Source organism: Scyliorhinus torazame, chromosome 16 (assembly GCF_047496885.1).
Source record: "Scyliorhinus torazame isolate Kashiwa2021f chromosome 16, sScyTor2.1, whole genome shotgun sequence".
Taxonomy (NCBI): domain Eukaryota; kingdom Metazoa; phylum Chordata; class Chondrichthyes; order Carcharhiniformes; family Scyliorhinidae; genus Scyliorhinus; species Scyliorhinus torazame.
The window spans coordinates 197,147,056-197,165,941 of NC_092722.1; the positions used below are offsets into that span (position 1 = coordinate 197,147,056).

General features: G+C 49.2%; 1 protein-coding gene across 2 annotated transcripts in view; it reads left to right on the forward strand.

Moving 5' to 3' along the window:
- The first annotated feature begins 213 nt into the window (after nucleotides 1–213).
- taf5 (TAF5 RNA polymerase II, TATA box binding protein (TBP)-associated factor) overlaps nucleotides 214–18,886 on the forward strand; it is a 32,369-nt gene continuing 13,696 nt past the window's right edge. For both annotated transcript variants that reach the window (XR_011935582.1, XM_072479751.1), the window contains exons 1-3: nucleotides 214–848; nucleotides 2,775–3,090; nucleotides 12,873–13,036. Coding sequence is in view for 1 of the 2 variants with exons in the window: in XM_072479751.1 (XP_072335852.1) it covers nucleotides 214–848; nucleotides 2,775–3,090; nucleotides 12,873–13,036 (1,115 nt within the window). In the remaining variant the exon portion in view is untranslated. The remainder of the gene's footprint in view (nucleotides 849–2,774; nucleotides 3,091–12,872; nucleotides 13,037–18,886) is intronic.

Sequence of the window (18,886 nt, forward strand, 5' to 3'; positions counted from 1 at the left end):
AGTGACATCGAAACAAACCTGTTGGACTTTACCTGGTGTTGTAAGACTTCGTACTGTCCCTTTAAGGGAGACTCAGTCCGTAAAGCGGATTTGCAGTTTGCCCAAACTGTCGTGAGGCGCCAGCGGAGGCGGTTTGCCCACCTGCCGTAAAGCGGAGCGGCCGCTGTTTAAAAGGAGCGCCGGGTGTCGCAAAGAATCCCAGACGCTGTCAAAATGGCGGCGGTGCCGGAGCCGCCCGCGGCGCCAAGCGAGGCCCCGGCTCCGTCCCCGGCCTCGGGCCCGGCCGCCTCCCCCGCCCCGGCCCCGGCTCCCTCACCCGCTCCGGCCCCCTCACCCGCTCCCTCACCCACACCCTCACCCACCCTCAAGGTGGAGCCGGCTGACGGCCCGGCCGAGAACCACCGGCCAGGCCCAGGCGCCGCGGCCCAGGCCCCGGCCCAGCCTCCCGCTCCCCCCGCCGGGCCCGGCCCCAAGCTCCCCGACAAGCAGACCCTGCTGGCCGTGCTGCAGTTCCTCAAGAAGAACCACTTCAAGGAGGCGGAGGAGATCCTGCGGAAGGAGGCCAATCTCCAGGACAGCCTGGACGAGTCTCTGCTGCGGGCGGCCGGCCAGCGCGGCGCAGACTCGGTCCACCAGCCCGACGTCAGCTCGGTGCTGTCGGCCTACAGCAACGAGGGCGACCCCAGCCTGTATGAGGAGTATTACACCGGCCTCAAGGGCTTCATCGAGACGGCGCTGGACGCCTTCAAAGCCGAGCTCTCCACCCTGCTCTACCCCGTCTTCGTGCACCTCTACCTGGAGCTGGTCTACAACCAGCATGAGAGGGAAGCCCGCCACTTCTTCCACAAGTGAGGCCCCCCATAACCATCCTTACTGTCACAAGTAGGCTTACATTAACACTGCAATGCAGTTACTGTGAAAAGCCCCTAGTCGCCACATTCCGGCGCCTGTCCGGGTACTCAGAGGGAGAATCCAGAATGTCCAATTCACCTAACAGCACGTCTTTCGGGATTTGTGGGGGGAAACCGGAGCGCCCGGAGGAAACCCACGCAGACACGGGGAGAACGTGCAGACTCCGCACAGACTGTGACCCAAGCCAGGAATCGAACCAGTGCTACTGTGCCACCCACCCAAATATAGGGGGAGAGGGCAGTGTGAAACACAGAGCTCAACATCCAGCTCCCAGTTAGCAATATACCAGAGAGCGAGAAAGCTGTGTGAAGCTCAGCATCCAGCTCCCAATGATCAATATAGCCCAGGGAGAAGGCAGTGTGAAACACGGAGCTCAGCATCCTGTTCAGCTCACTGCTCGGGCACAGACTGCACATTCACCACAATAATACTTCACACTGAATTACAAGGAGAGATTACACAAACTGGGCCTGGACTCCCCGCAGTTTAGAAGCTTTCAACAAAATATGGGATTAAAGCAAATTACTGCGGATGCTGGAATCTGAAAAGCAGGAAATGCTTGACCATCTCAGCAGGTCCGACAGCATCTCTGTCAACGAGAGAAGGGAGCTAACGTTTCGAGTCTGGATGACTCTACCTCACAGCTCTGGGAATATGGGAAACGGGTGGCACCGTAACACATTTGACAGCCTGTTGCTTCACAGCACCAGGGACACGAGTTCGATTCCCAGCTTTGATCACCGTCTGTGCAGAGTCTGCACGTTCTCCCCATGTCTGCGTGGGTTTCCTCCGGGTGCTCCGGTTTCCTCCCACAAGCTCTGAAAGACGTGCTTGTTAGGTGAATTGGACATTCTGAATTCTTCCTCTGTGTACCTACCCGAACAGGCGCCGGAATGTGGAGACTCGGGGATTTTCACAGTAACTTCATTGCAGTGTTAATGTAAGCCTACTTGTGACACTGATAAAGATTAAAAGAGGGTCGATAGAAACTATTTCCCCTGATTGCAGAATCCGGCACCAGGAAGGAGTCTAAATAAAATCGAGCCAGACCTCGCAGGAGTGGAATTAGGAAGCACGTGTACATGGGATGGAATGGGAACATTTTTTCACAAATAACAATTGATGCTAGCCTAGGTTAATTGTTAATTTTACATCTGAGATTAATAGAGCCTTTTTATAAGAAGGTATTAAGGGGTTCGGGCCAAATACAGGTACGTGGAGTTAGGTCACATCCACAATGATGGCGGAACAAGCTCGAGTGCTGAAAGGCCTCCTTCTGTTCCTATGCCTCCTACAATGGAGTTTCTGTCCATCGTTTGCTCCACCTCCTTCCAGGTCAACGGGTACTTTCTTCCTTTTCACTTCCTATCTGTATCCCATTATGCGCACACTCTCTCTGTCCTATCTGGATTTCCCCTTTTCTTGAAGATGGGTTTCCTCTTGGCCAACATCTCAAAGGGTTGTGTCTGCACCCCCCCCACCCCACCCCCCCCCCCCCCCCCCCTTCAAACCATGAACATCTCTTTCTCACGACCGCAGCATTCTTGTACCATTAGCAGTTTTGATTGGGATAGACCCCCCCCCCCTTGCACACACACATTTCGGGGCTACAGTTGCTGAAGGTATTACTTTTTGTAAATGATGGCTCCTGGAAATGGAGTCCCGTACTGGCACACTATATTTGCATCTATATTGGGGAATTAGCTGACCTTGTGGGGAGCGTATCCTTTGGGAACATGGCTGACTTCCTCTGGTAGAGATTTTCTGAATAACCATGGTTCAGGAGTGTTTGGGAGAGGTTACATTGCCCCATGTCCAGCTGCACGGCTCACAGTCTGAATCCGTTTCCTGGTTGGTTACAGGTATCACGGCGATCAGGAAGGTTATTACCACGATGACCTGCGTGTACTAGCTGGGCTGTCGAAGAAGGAACACATGCAGGGTAATGAAACCGTACTGGATTTTCGGACCAGTAAGTTTGTGCTGCGTATTTCGCGGGACTCCTACCAGTGCCTGAAGCGTCACCTACAGGAGAGACACAACAACCAGATTTGGAACATTGTACAGGAGCACCTATTCATCGACGTGTTCGATGGAATGCCCAGGAGCAAGCAGCAGATCGAGGTCACGTCTGGTGGAATGGCCGGAGAAGCTAAGAGGGAAGCAAATAAAACAAAGGTATGGAACAGTCATTTTCTACTGAATTAGCTACCCCAATGTCCCTAGACCCCATATTCTACTGAATCAGGACCCCCAAAATCTCCATTCTCTACTGAATCAGTGATCCCAGACCCCATTTTCTCTTGAATCGGCTCCCCCCAGACCTCATTGTCTATGGAGTCCAGCAGATTACGTAGTTGAATGCCCTCTCCTATCCGAGATATATTTGCAGAGTGTCATCGTTGCACGTGAGCCTATTCAGCCGTGCGCGGGTCCCAGCTGAGATCAGCTGTGTCGAGCTTTCCAATTGGATTTCTGGGTAATGTTTAGTGGGCAGCAGTGACTATCCTCCCTGAGATTTGACTCTCTTGTCATGGGGGAGACCTACATGGATTGCCGGTGTAGAAGTGTACCTCTCCACTGTGGTTGTTGACCATCATGGGTCCTGTGGGCCAGGAGGGATAGACAGGAGGTGTGCTGCAATGCTTGCCAGGTATTACTGTCAGGAGATGCAGGAGTAACCTGGCAGATTTAGTTTCATCCTTATTGCACAACCTTGGTCTGTACTCAGGAAGTGTTGAAGATGCAGTGAAATGCTGTCAGCTCGATATACAATTTCTATTTCACACAGAGACTGAGTGATATCCAGCTGATCAGACCTCTGCATTGTCCTGCCCTCACCCTGCAATACAGAGCACCTGCAATCAATGGAACCACCTAAAAGATTGCAGAATTTTAAACACAAATTTGGTTGAGCGCAAGTCCAGTTGCTACAGTCTTTTGCACTAGGGCAGCACTGTGGCTTCACAGCGCCAGGGTCCCAGTTTCGATTCCCGGCTTGGGTCACTGTCTGCTGAGTCTGCACGTTCTCCCCGTGTGTGCGTGGGTTTCCTCCGGGTGCTCCGGTTTCCTCCCACAGTCCAGAGATGTGCAGGTTAGGTGAATTGGACATTTTGAATTCTCCCGCTGTGTACCCGAACAGGCGCCGGAATGTGGCGACTAGGGGGTTTTCACAGTAACTTCATTGTAGTGTTAATGTAAAACTACTTGTGACACTAATAAAGATTATTATTAAAAATGGCTTTATATCGAAAAATCATGTTCAGTCATTTAAAATCAGGTTACTCATTATTGGAAGTTGACATAATTAAAACTGCCTTTCCTTAGAGGCTAGATTCACAGTATAAAAGTGATCCCCTACAGTGCAGACTTTGTTTGCACTGAGTGCTGAATTTGGTGCTTTTTGAGTGCGATAGTGAGAGTTTGGTGACCGAGGGAGTGCTGAATTTGGTGCTTTTTGAGTGCGATAGTGAGAGTTTGGTGACCGAGGGAGTTAGGTGAGGAGGGAGTAAGGTGCTCCTTTCATTTTGTTTCCGACATTTCCGCAAAGAGTGAGAAGAGAGCCAGGAGTTTACGGGAAGTGTAGCTGACTGGGAGCAGATTCGGAGGGCGGAGATCTAGTTAGTCCACACAGCAGCTATATTCTGTCAGGTAAGAGGGGATGGAGGCTAGGCCAGTTACATGCTCCTCCTGTAGGATGTGGGTGGTGAGGGATACCACCGGTGTCCCCACTGACTATACCTGCGGGAAGTGCACCCAACTTCAGCTCCTCAAAGACCGTGTTAGGGAACTGGAGCTGAAGCTGGATGAACTTCAGATCATCCGGGAGGCAGAGGGGGTGATTGAGAAGAGTTACAGGGAGCTAACCACACCCAAGGTACAGGACAAGAATAGCTGGGTTACAGTCAGGGGGAAAAAAACAAACAGGCAGACAGTGCAGGGATCCCTCGTGGCCGTTCCCCTTCAAAACAAGTATACCGTTTTGGATGCTGTTGGGGGGGATGACCTACCGGGGGAAGGCCCTAGCGGCCAGGTCTCTGGCACTGAATCTGGCTCTGGGGCTCAGAAGGGAAGGGGGGAGAATAGAAAAGCAATAGTTGTAGGAGATTCAATGGTTAGGGGAATAGATAGGAGATTCTGTGGTCGCGAGCGAGACTCCCGGAAGGTATGTTGCCTCCCGGGTGCCAGGGCCAGGGATGTCTCGGATCGTGTCTTCAGGATCCTTAAGGGGGAGGGGGAGCAGCCAGAAGTCGTGGTGCACATTGGTACCAACGACATAGGTAGGAAAAGGGGTGTGGAGGTAATAAACAAGTTTAGGGAGTTAGGCTGGAAGTTGAAAGCCAGGGCAGACAGAGTTGTCATCTCTGGTTTGTTGCCGGTGCCACGTGATAGCGAGGCTAGGAATAGGGAGAGAGTGCAGTTGAACACGTGGCTGCAGGAATGGTGTAGGAGGGAGGGCTTCAGGTATTTGGATAATTGGAGCGCATTCTGGGGAAGGTGGGACCTGTACAAGCAGGACGGGTTGCATCTGAACCAGAGGGGCACCAATATCCTGGGAGGGAGGTTTGCTAGTACTCTTCGGGAGGGTTTAAACTAATTTGGCAGGGGAATGGGAACCGGATTTGTAGTCCAGCAACTAAGGTAGCCGATATTCAGGACGCCAAAGCGTGTAATGAGGCAGTGGGGAAGGGAACACTGACAAAGGAGAGTATTTGCAGGCACGGAGATGGGTTGAAGTGTGTATACTTCAACGCAAGAAGCATCAGGAATAAGGTGGGTGAACTTAAGGCATGGATCGGTACTTGGGACTACGATGTGGTGGCCATCACGGAAACTTGGATAGAAGAGGGGCAGAAATGGTTGTTGGAGGTCCCTGGTTATAGATGTTTCAATAAGATTAGGGAGGGTGGTAAAAGAGGTGGGGGGGTGGCATTATTAATTAGAGATAGTATAACAGCTGCAGAAAGGCAGTTCGAGGAGTATCACCCTATTGAGGTAGTATGGGTTGAAGTCAGAAATAGGAAAGGAGCAGTCACCTGGTTAGGAGTTTTCTATAGGCCCCCCAATAGTAGCAGAGATGTGGAGGAACAGATTGGGAAACAGATTTTGGAAAGGTGCAGAATTCACAGGGTAGTTGTCATGGGTGACTTTAACTTCCCAAATATTGAGTGGAAACTCTTTAGATCAAATAGTTTGGATGGGGTGGTGTTTGTGCAGTGTGTCCAGGAAGCTTTTCTAACACAGTATGTAGATTGTCCGACCAGAGGAGGGGCAATATTGGATTTAGTACTGGGTAATGAACCAGGGCAAGTGATAGATTTGTTAGTGGGGGAGCATTTTGGAGATAGTGACCACAATTCTGTGACTTTCACTTTAGTAATGGAGAGGGATAGGTACGTGCAACAGGGCAAGGTTTACAATTGGGGGAAGGGTAAATACGATGTTGTCAGACAAGAATTGAAGTGCATAAGTTGGGAACATAGGCTGGCAGGGAAGGACACAAGTGAAATGTGGAACTTGTTCAAGGAACAGGTGCTACGTGTCCTTGATATGTATGTCCCTGTCAGGCAGGGAAGAGATGGTCGAGTGAGGGAACCATGGTTGACAAGAGAGGTTGAATGTCTTGTTAAGAGAAAAAAGGTGACTTATGTAAGGCTGAAGAAACAAGGTTCAGACAGGGCATTGGAGGGATACAAGATAGCCAGGAGGGAACTGAAGAAAGGGATTAGGAGAGCTAAGAGAGGGCATGAACAATCTTTGGCGGGTAGGATCAAGGAAAACCCCAAGGCCTTTTACACATATGTGAGAAATATGAGAATGACTAGAGCGAGGGTAGGTCCGATCAAGGATAGTAGCGGGAGATTGTGTATTGAGTCTGAAGAGATAGGAGAGGTCTTGAATGAGTACTTTTCTTCTGTATTTACAAATGAGAGGGGTGATATTGTTGGAGAGGACAGTGTGAAACAGATTGGTAAGCTCGAGGAAATACTTGTTAGGAAGGAAGATGTGTTGGGCATTTTGAAAAACTTGAGGATAGACAAGTCCCCCGGGCCTGACGGGATATATCCAAGGATTCTATGGGAAGCAAGAGATGAAATTGCAGAGCCGTTGGCAATGATCTTTTCGTCCTCACTGTCAACAGGGGTGGTACCAGGGGATTGGAGAGTGGCGAATGTCGTGCCCCTGTTCAAAAAAGGAACTAGGGATAACCCTGGGAATTACAGGCCAGTTAGTCTTACTTCGGTGGTAGGCAAAGTAATGGAAAGGGTACTGAAGGATAGGATCTCTGAGCATCTGGAAAGACACTGCTTGATTCGGGATAGTCAGCACGGATTTGTGAGGGGTAGGTCTTGCCTTACAAATCTTATTGAATTCTTTGAGGAGGTGACCAAGCATGTGGATGAAGGTAAAGCAGTGGATGTAGTGTACATGGATTTTAGTAAGGCATTTGATAAAGTTCCCCATGGTAGGCTTCTGCACAAAGTAAGGAGGCATGGGATAGTGGGAAATTTGGCCAGTTGGATAACGAACTGGCTAACCGATAGAAGTCAGAGAGTGGTGGTGGATGGCAAATATTCAGCCTGGATCCCCGTTACCAGTGGTGTACCGCAGGGATCAGTTCTGGGTCCTCTGCTGTTTGTGATTTTCATTAATGACTTGGATGAGGGAGTTGAAGGGTGGGTCAGTAAATTTGCAGACGATACGAAGATTGGTGGAGTTGTGGATAGTAAGGAGGGCTGTTGTCGGCTGCAAAGAGACATAGATAGGATGCAGAGCTGGGCTGAGAAGTGGCAGATGGAGTTTAACCCTGAAAAGTGTGAGGTTGTCCAATTTGGAAGGACAAATATGAATGCGGAATACAGGGTTAACGGTAGAGTTCTTGGCATTGTGGAGGAGCAGAGAGACCTTGGGGTCTATGTTCATACATCTTTGAAAGCTGCCACTCAAGTGGATAGAGCTGTGAAGAAGGCCTATGGTGTGCTCGCGTTCATTAACAGAGGGATTGAATTTAAGAGCCGTGAGGTGATGATGCAGCTGTACAAAACTTTGGTAAGGCCACATTTGGAGTACTGTGTACAGTTCTGGTCGCCTCATTTTAGGAAGGATGTGGAAGCTCTGGAAAAGGTGCAAAGAAGATTTACCAGGATGTTGCCTGGAATGGAGAGTAGGTCTTACGAGGAAAGGTTGAGGGTGCTAGGCCTTTTCTCATTAGAGCGGAGAACGATGAGGGGCGACTTGATAGAGGTTTATAAGATGATCAGGGGAATAGATAGAGTAGACAGTCAGAGACTTTTTCCCCAGGTGGAACACACCATTACAAGGGGACATAAATTTAAGGTGAAAGGTGGAAGATATAGGAGGGATATCAGAGTTAGGTTCTTTACCCAGAGAGTAGTGGGGGCATGGAATGCACTGCCTGTGGAAGTAGTTGAGTCGGAAACATTAGGGACCTTCAAGCAGCTGTTGGATAGGTACATGGATTACGGGAAAATGATATAGTGTAGATTTATTTGTTCTTAAGGGCAGCACGGTAGCATTGTGGATAGCACAATTGCTTCACAGATCCATGGTCCCAGGTTCGATTCCGGCTTGGGTCATTGTCTGTGCGGAGTCTGCACGTCCTCCCCGTGTCTGCGTGGGTTTCCTCCGGGTGCTCCGGTTTCCTCCCACAGTCCAAAGATGTGCGGGTTAGGTGAATTGGCCAATGATAAATTGCCCTTAATGTCCAAATTGCCCTTGGTGTTGGGTGGAGGTGTTGAGTTTGGGTAGGGTGCTCTTTCCAAGAGCTGGTGCAGACTCAGAGGGCCGAATGGCCTCCTGCACTGTAAATTCAATGATAATCTATGATTAATCTAGGACAAAGGTTCGGCACAACATCATGGGCCGAAGGGCCTGTTCTGTGCTGTATTTTCTATGTTCTAACACCAGCATTGAGGCCACGATCATCAGAAACCAACTCTCTTGGGCCGGCTGTGTGCTTAGGACGTCAGAGTTCCGACTGGCAAAGGAAATCTTCTTTGCCCAGCTCAAGGAAGGCTTAGAACAAGAAGATGACAAAGGAAGAGCTTCACAGACACCCTGAAGACTTACCTCAAGAAATGCAACAGTCAATGCCTGGGAGACCCTTGCTCAGGACCGACTTGGAGGAATCTCCTGTTGAAGGGTCACAATTCTTTGAGGACACCTGTCAGCAAGAGGAGACCTGGAAAAGGAGCCAGGGAAAGGAATACCAGCGAGCTAGAGCCCAAGGACCGATCCCACCTCCTAGAAACATCTGCCAAGTGTGAGATGGAAGATGCAGCTCTAGGGTCAGGCTCATCAGCCACACAAGAACTCACAGAACCCATGACCAGAAACACAGTTTCCTGGGTGGATAATCATACTCGTCAGCGAGTGGTCACCGAAGAAGAGAAAAATTAAAAATGCTTTCTTCTGATTAGCCCTTTTCCAACTATGTTAAACTACACCCAAGTTACCACTTATAAAAATATCATAAATGTTTCTCAATCTTTTAAAGATTTTTCTTTATAAAATACAATTATGCAGGTTCATTGTCGGTTCTACATTCAGCAATTTTCAAATACATTTGAGTGGAAACTCCAGAGAAATGCCTACTTCTGTTATGATCCCGGACCAGATCCCAACATTCGCCAGGACACCGGATAGGAATCCCAATCACTCTTTTATTTGTAAAACTGTGAGGAAAGGATACTTCGCTCCAGAAGTGATTCCACACAAATAGGGATATGGTTTATTAAAACAAACTTCACTGTAAACATAATATTAAACTACCTCAACATCACAGAAAAATAGCTTGCAATAACCAGTTAACAGTGCTTATCAAAAGAAACACATTAACTGATACCTTCTTTATCTCCAATCAAGCAAAACCCATCTGGCATGCCAGCACAGTGGTTAGAACATTACAGCGCAGTACAGGCCCTTCGGCCCTCGATGTTGCGGCGACCTGTGAAACCACTCTAAAGCCCATCTACACTATTCCCTTACCGTCCATATGTCTATCCAATGACCATTTGAATGCCCTTGGTGTTGGCGAGTCCACTACTGTTGCAGGCAGGGCATTCCACGCCCTTACTACTCTCTGAGTAAAGAACCTACCTCTGACATCTGTCCTATATCTATCTCTCCTCAATTTAAAGCTATGTCCCCTCGAGCTAGACATCACTATCCGAGGTTAGTATTGGTTAGCATTGTTGCTTCACAGCTCCAGGGACCCGGGTTCGATTCCTGCTTGGGTCACGCTGTGCGGAGTCTGCACATTCTCCCCGTGTCTGCGTGGGTTTCCTCCGGGTGCTCCGGTTTCCTCCTACAAGTACCAAAAGACACGCTGTTAGGTAATTTGGACATTCTGAATTCTCCTTCCATGTGCCGAACAGGCGCCGGAGAGTTGCGACTGGGGGATTTTCACAGTAACTTCATTGCAGTGTTAATGTAAACCTAGTTGTGACACTAATAAAGATTATTATTATGTCAAAACCCACTTTTAACTCGAGTTAGCAAACATGGGATTACTCATAAACCTTTGGATAGAGAAATCTTTTGATAGACTGCTTGAAGAGAGAGAGAGAGATCCTGTCGGGTTAATGCTGAATCTCTGACAGCCTTCCGCAGAAGCTGATGTTCATGTCACAGCCAAAACCAAACTCACTCAAAACTGACTGCCTGCACCAGCCCTGGCACCTCCCATTACTACATCTTTATCCCACTCAAGTTCCATGACCTAATGACTGAAGTTTAAACACAGTGTCTCGAATAGTTTCACTAATTATTTACTCCCCAGAAGTCATTACAAAATCCCTTTCAGCCCCTCTTTGTAAACATGCATGGCTTGAAAGTATGATGATCTCACTGTTACAATATTTTAATTGCGCCTTTAGCAGTCACAAAGTCTTCCAAAGTCTGTCTTTTTAAAACAATTCAGCCACACTTACATACAATACAATTGAAATAGCAATTTCTCACATTCATCACACTTCTCAAAATAAGTGCAATTTGCACCTGGTTGTCTACTGCACCCAAAGTGAAAACTCAACTCCACACTGCTGCCTGTGTATCCATTACAATTCCACACTGCTGTCTGTGTATCCATTACAATTCCACACTGCTGTCTGTGTATCCATTACAATTCCACACTGCTGTCTGTGTATCCATTACAGTTCAACACTGCTGTCTGTTTATCCATTACAACTCCACACTGCTGTCTGTTTGTCCATTACAACTCCACACTGCACTGTGTATCCATTACAACTCCACACTGCTGTCTGTGTATCAGTTACAACTCCACACTGTTGTCTGTGTATCCATTACACTCCACACTGCTCTCTGTGTATCCATTACAATTCCACACTGCTGTCTGTATATCCATTACAACACCACACTGCTGTCTGTGTATTCATTACAACTCCACACTGCTGTCTTGTGTATCCATTACAACTCCACAATGCTGTCTGTGAATCCATTACAATTCCACACTGCTGTCTGTGTATCCATTACAACTCCACACTGTTGTCTGTGTATCCGTTACAACAACTCCACACTGCTGTCTGTGTATCCGTTACAACTCCACACTGCTGTCTGTGTATCCGTCACAACAACTCCACACAGCTGTCTGTGTATGTGTTACAACTCCACACTGCTATCTGTGTATCCATTACAACTCCACACTGCTATCTGTGTATCCATTACAACTCCACACTGCTGTCTGTGTTTTGTGAGGTAATGCATTTTCATAGATTATCATAGAATTTACAGTGCAGAAGGAGGCCATTCGGCCCATCGAGTCTGCACCAGCTCTTGGAAAGAGCACCCTACCCGAGGTCAACACCTCCACCCTATCCCCATAACCCAGTAACCCTACTCAACATTAAGGGCAATTTTGGACACTAAGGGCAATTTAGCATGGCCAATCCACCTAACCTGCACATCTTTGGACTGTGGGAGGAAACCGGAGCACCCGGAGGAAACCCACGCACACACATAGACCATTACGGCGCAGTACAGGCCCTTCGGCCCTCGATGTTGCGCCGACCTGTGAAACCACTCTAAAGCCCATCTACACTATTCCCTTATCGTCCATATGTCTATCCAATGACCATTTGAATGCCCTTAGTGTTGGCGAGTCCACTACTGTTGCAGGCAGGACGATAGTGACGTTTAAGGGGCACCTTGACAAATACATGAATAGGATGGGAATATAGGGGTACGGACCCAGGAAGTGTAGAAGATTATAGTTTAGTCGGGCAGCATGGTCGGCACGGGCTTGGAGGGCCGAAGGGCCTGTTCCTGTGCTGTACTTTCCTTTGTTCTTTGTTCTTTGTTTGTATTTGTTACAACTCCACATAGCTCTCTGTGTATCCGTTACAACAACTCCACACTGCTGTCTGTGTATCCGTTACAGTGAATAGTAACAAACAAGAACAGAGGATGCTGGGAAGGCTGAGCCGGTCTGGCAATATCAATTAGGAGAGAAACAGCGTTAACGTTTCTTTGACTCTTCGTCAGACAAATAATGAACGAACCATACAGATCTGGAAAAGATCCAGGCTTGATTCCCAGTCTGTATAGATCTCAGTCAGGGTGTTGCCAGGGTTTTGGTGATTGTAGTTGGAGGAATAATTAGAGTCCCAATCCGTGAATTCTGCCAGAAAGTGTGTTTGCTCCTGAGAGAGCGTACGATCGATCTGGTGAGGTAGTTCAGAGTTGATTTGAGCCTTCCTCTAGTTGGATAGCCCGCCATCTCGCTCATGAATAAGGTGGTGGAAGATCTGTAGCCCAGATTGGAGCTGACACCTTGGAGAGGAGAGAAAGGAGGTGAAATGTACCAGGTTGTGCTGTGAGTTTCTGAATGGGAATGCCCTGAGTTAGGTGTCATTTGGGTGTATTTTCTGGGTTGGTCAAATCTGATCCTGGGCCCAGTTAACTTGGTGAAATCTTGGCAGGTGTTCTTTGGGCTGTTGAAAGAGCCGGAGATCGAGTTGCCTCTTGACGATGAGGATGAGGAGGGAGAGAACGAGGAGGGGAAACCAAAGAAGAAAAAGCCAAAGAAGGATAGCCTGGGGGCAAAGAGCAAGAAGCAGGACCCAAACGCTCCACCACAAAACAGGTGAGTAGGACAGCATTATCACAGACACCTCCCTCCAGCTTCTCTCATCAATCTGACTCCCTGCAACCCTGTTCAGCTGTTGGATCATATCTACATTTAGCAGCTCGGCTTTGCTCTGCGATTTGTGTTCTCCTGCGAGAGGCAATTATAAAATATTTCACACCAAGAATGTGGAGCAGGAGGAGTCTGTTCAGCCCTTCTGTCTGTCTGACCATTCAGTTAGATCAACTCCATTCACCCGTCTTTGCTCCATATCCATTGATAACCTTTGTAAATAATGATCTCACTGTTTTGAAAGCTTCTGTTGAGCCCCAGCATCCACACGCACAGTTTCACATTCCCACTGTGTGGAAAACGGGTTTCCTGATTTCACCCTTGAACAGCCTGACTGCAGTTTTAAATTGTTGCCCCTTTGTGCTAGATTCCCCAGCAGAAGAGTTAGTTTCTCTGCTCCACCAGTTTAAACATTTCAATCGAATCACACCTCAGTCATGTCAACTCAGGGGCTGTTTAGCACAGGGCTGAATCGCTGGCTTTGAAAGCAGACCAAGGCAGGCCAGCAGCACGGTTCATTTCCCGTAACAGCCTTCCCGAACAGGTGCCGGAATGGGGCGACTAGGGGCTTTTCACAGTAACTTCATTGAAGCCTACTTTTGACAATAAGCGATTTTCATTTCAATATTAGTCACTTTTAAACAAACTGTCTTCATGTCACAGAAGGAGACCATTCGACCATTGTGTGTGTGCCAGCTCTCTGGAGGAGCAAACAAGCACAAACTAGGCCAATCAGCCCCTCAAGCACACTGTGTCATTCCCTTTTATTAGTGATGCTTGGATCCATTGGTCCAGAAAATGATCGCAGCGGTCAATATTTTAGCTCTGACTTCATCATGTCCTTTATTCTTGTTCTTATCGCTGACATCATTTGACTAACCAAGGGGTGTCTGTCACACAACAGAATACTGGATTTTACTTCTTCCAGGTTATTTATTCAAATCTTTATTTAATCAGGGTGTATTTTGTAATAAATGTTTCAAATGTTTGAAATTGCTAACCAAGTTGTGAGCATTTTTTTTATAACATCAAGAAATGGTCCAGGATTAGAGACAGAGTAAAGCTCCCTCCACACTGTCCCCACTAAACACTCCCAGGACAGGTACAGCACGGGGTTAGATACAGAGTAAAGCTCCCTCTACACGGTCCCCACTAAACACTCCCAGGACAGGTACAGCACGGGGTAAGATACAGAGTAAAGCTCTCTCTACACTGTCCCCATCAAACACTCCCAGGACAGGTACAGCACGGGGTTAGATACAGAGTAAAGCTCCCTCTACACTGTCCCCACTAAACACTCCCAGGACAGGTACAGCACGGGGTAAGATACAGAGTAAAGCTCCCTCTACACTGTCCCCATCAAACACTCCCAGGACAGGTACAGCTCGGGGTTAGATACAGAGTAAAGCTCCCTCCACACTGTCCCCACTAAACACTCCCAGGACAGGTACAGCACGGGGTTAGATACAGAGTAAAGCTCCCTCTACACTGTCCCCACTAAACACTCCCAGGACAGGTACAGCACGGGGTTAGATACAGAGTAAAGCTCCCTCTACACTGTCCCCATCAAACACTCCCAGGACAGGTACAGCACGGGGTTAGATACAGAGTAAAGCTCCCTCTACACTGTCCCCATCAAACACTCCCAGGACAGGTACAGCACGGGGTTAGATACAGAGTAAAGCTCCCTCTACACTGTCCCCACTAAACACTCCCAGGACAGGTACAGCACGGGGTTAGATACAGAGTAAAGCTCCCTCTACACTGTCCCCATCAAACACTCCCAGGACAGGTACAGCACGGGGTTAGATACAGAGTAAAGCTCACTCTATACTGTCCCCATCAAACACTCCCAGGACAGGTACAGCACGGGGTTAGATACAGAGTGAAGCTCCCTCTACACTGCCCCCAGCAAACACTCCCAGGACAGGTACAGCACGGGGTTAGATACAGAGTAAAGCTCCCTCTACACTGTCCCCATCAAACACTCCCAGGACAGGTACAGCACGGGGTTAGATACAGAGTAAAGCTCCCTCTACACTGTCCCCATCAAACACTCCCAGGACAGGTACAGCACGGGGATAGATACAGAGTAAAGCTCCCTCTACGCTGTCCCCATCAAACACTCCCAGGACAGGTACAGCACGGGGATAGATACAGAGTAAAGCTCCCTCTACGCTGTCCCCATCAAACACTCCCAGGACAGGTACAGCACGGGGTTAGATACAGAGTAAAGCTCCCTCTACACTGTCCCCATCAAACACTCCCAGGACAGGTACAGCACGGGGATAGATACAGAGTAAAGCTCCCTCTACGCTGTCCCCATCAAACACTCCCAGGATAGGTACAGCACGGGGTTAGATACAGAGTAAAGCTCCCTCTACACTGTCCCCATCAAACACTCCCAGGACAGGTACAGCACGGGGTTAGATACAGAGTAAAGCTCCCTCTACACTGTCCCCATCAAACACTCCCAGGACAGGTACAGCTCGGGGTTAGATACAGAGTAAAGCTCCCTCCACACTGTCCCCACTAAACACTCCCAGGACAGGTACAGCACGGGGTTAGATACAGAGTAAAGCTCCCTCTACACTGTCCCCACTAAACACTCCCAGGACAGGTACAGCACGGGGTTAGATACAGAGTAAAGCTCCCTCTACACTGTCCCCATCAAACACTCCCAGGACAGGTACAGCACGGGGTTAGATACAGAGTAAAGCTCCCTCTACACTGTCCCCATCAAACACTCCCAGGACAGGTACAGCACGGGGTTAGATACAGAGTAAAGCTCCCTCTACACTGTCCCCACTAAACACTCCCAGGACAGGTACAGCACGGGGTTAGATACAGAGTAAAGCTCCCTCTACACTGTCCCCATCAAACACTCCCAGGACAGGTACAGCACGGGGTTAGATACAGAGTAAAGCTCACTCTATACTGTCCCCATCAAACACTCCCAGGACAGGTACAGCACGGGGTTAGATACAGAGTAAAGCTCCCTCTACACTGCCCCCATCAAACACTCCCAGGACAGGTACAGCACGGGGTTAGATACAGAGTAAAGCTCCCTCTACACTGTCCCCATCAAACACTCCCAGGACAGGTACAGCACGGGGTTAGATACAGAGTAAAGCTCCCTCTACACTGTCCCCATCAAACACTCCCAGGACAGGTACAGCACGGGGATAGATACAGAGTAAAGCTCCCTCTACGCTGTCCCCATCAAACACTCCCAGGACAGGTACAGCACGGGGATAGATACAGAGTAAAGCTCCCTCTACGCTGTCCCCATCAAACACTCCCAGGACAGGTACAGCACGGGGTTAGATACAGAGTAAAGCTCCCTCTACACTGTCCCCATCAAACACTCCCAGGACAGGTACAGCACGGGGATAGATACAGAGTAAAGCTCCCTCTACGCTGTCCCCATCAAACACTCCCAGGATAGGTACAGCACGGGGTTAGATACAGAGTAAAGCTCCCTCTACACTGTCCCCATCAAACACTCCCAGGACAGGTACAGCACGGGGTTAGATACAGAGTAAAGCTCCCTCTACACTGTCCCCATCAAACACTCCCAGGACAGGTACAGCTCGGGGTTAGATACAGAGTAAAGCTCCCTCCACACTGTCCCCACTAAACACTCCCAGGACAGGTACAGCACGGGGTTAGATACAGAGTAAAGCTCCCTCTACACTGTCCCCACTAAACACTCCCAGGACAGGTACAGCACGGGGTTAGATACAGAGTAAAGCTCCCTCTACACTGTCCCCATCAAACACTCCCAGGACAGGTACAGCACGGGGTTAGATACAGAGTAAAGCTCCCTCTACACTGTCCCCATCAAACACTCCCAGGACAGGTACAGCACGGGGTTAGATACAGAGTAAAGCTCCCTCTACACTGTCCCCACTAAACACTCCCAGGACAGGTACAGCACGGGGTTAGATACAGAGTAAAGCTCCCTCTACACTGTCCCCATCAAACACTCCCAGGACAGGTACAGCACGGGGTTAGATACAGAGTAAAGCTCACTCTATACTGTCCCCATCAAACACTCCCAGGACAGGTACAGCACGGGGTTAGATACAGAGTAAAGCTCCCTCTACACTGCCCCCATCAAACACTCCCAGGACAGGTACAGCACGGGGTTAGATACAGAGTAAAGCTCCCTCTACACTGTCCCCATCAAACACTCCCAGGACAGGTACAGCACGGGGTTAGATACAGAGTAAAGCTCCCTCTACACTGTCCCCATCAAACACTCCCAGGACAGGTACAGCACGGGGATAGATACAGAGTAAAGCTCCCTCTACGCTGTCCCCATCAAACACTCCCAGGACAGGTACAGCACGGGGATAGATACAGAGTAAAGCTCCCTCTACGCTGTCCCCATCAAACACTCCCAGGACAGGTACAGCACGGGGTTAGATACAGAGTAAAGCTCCCTCTACACTGTCCCCATCAAACACTCCCAGGACAGGTACAGCACGGGGATAGATACAGAGTAAAGCTCCCTCTACGCTGTCCCCATCAAACACTCCCAGGATAGGTACAGCACGGGGTTAGATACAGAGTAAAGCTCCCTCTACACTGTCCCCATCAAACACTCCCAGGACAGGTACAGCACGGGGTTAGATACAGAGTAAAGCTCCCTCTACACTGTCCCCATCAAACACTCCCAGGACAGGTACAGCTCGGGGTTAGATACAGAGTAAAGCTCCCTCCACACTGTCCCCACTAAACACTCCCAGGACAGGTACAGCACGGGGTTAGATACAGAGTAAAGCTCCCTCTACACTGTCCCCACTAAACACTCCCAGGACAGGTACAGCACGGGGTTAGATACAGAGTAAAGCTCCCTCTACACTGTCCCCATCAAACACTCCCAGGACAGGTACAGCACGGGGTTAGATACAGAGTAAAGCTCCCTCTACACTGTCCCCATCAAACACTCCCAGGACAGGTACAGCACGGGGTTAGATACAGAGTAAAGCTCCCTCTACACTGTCCCCACTAAACACTCCCAGGACAGGTACAGCACGGGGTTAGATACAGAGTAAAGCTCCCTCTACACTGTCCCCATCAAACACTCCCAGGACAGGTACAGCACGGGGTTAGATACAGAGTAAAGCTCACTCTATACTGTCCCCATCAAACACTCCCAGGACAGGTACAGCACGGGGTTAGATACAGAGTAAAGCTCCCTCTACACTGCCCCCATCAAACACTCCCAGGACAGGTACAGCACGGGGTTAGATACAGAGTAAAGCTCCCTCTACACTGTCCCCATCAAACACTCCCAGGACAGGTACAGCACGGGGTTAGATACAGAGTAAAGCTCCCTCTACACTGTCCCCATCAAACACTCCCAGGACAGGTACAGCACGGGGATAGATACAGAGTAAAGCTCCCTCTACGCTGTCCCCATCAAACACTCCCAGGACAGGTACAGCACGGGGATAGATACAGAGTAAAGCTCCCTCTACGCTGTCCCCATCAAACACTCCCAGGACAGGTACAGCACGGGGTTAGATACAGAGTAAAGCTCCCTCTACACTGTCCCCATCAAACACTCCCAGGACAGGTACAGCACGGGGATAGATACAGAGTAAAGCTCCCTCTACACTGTCCCCATCTAACACTCCCAGGACAGGTACAGCACGGGGTTAGATACAGAGTAAAGCTCCCTCTACACTGTCCCCATCAAACACTCCCAGGACAGGTACAGCACGGGATGAGGGTGCTGGACCCTTTAGTTATCCAGTGTCCCTTTGCAGATGCCAGGTTAGGCAC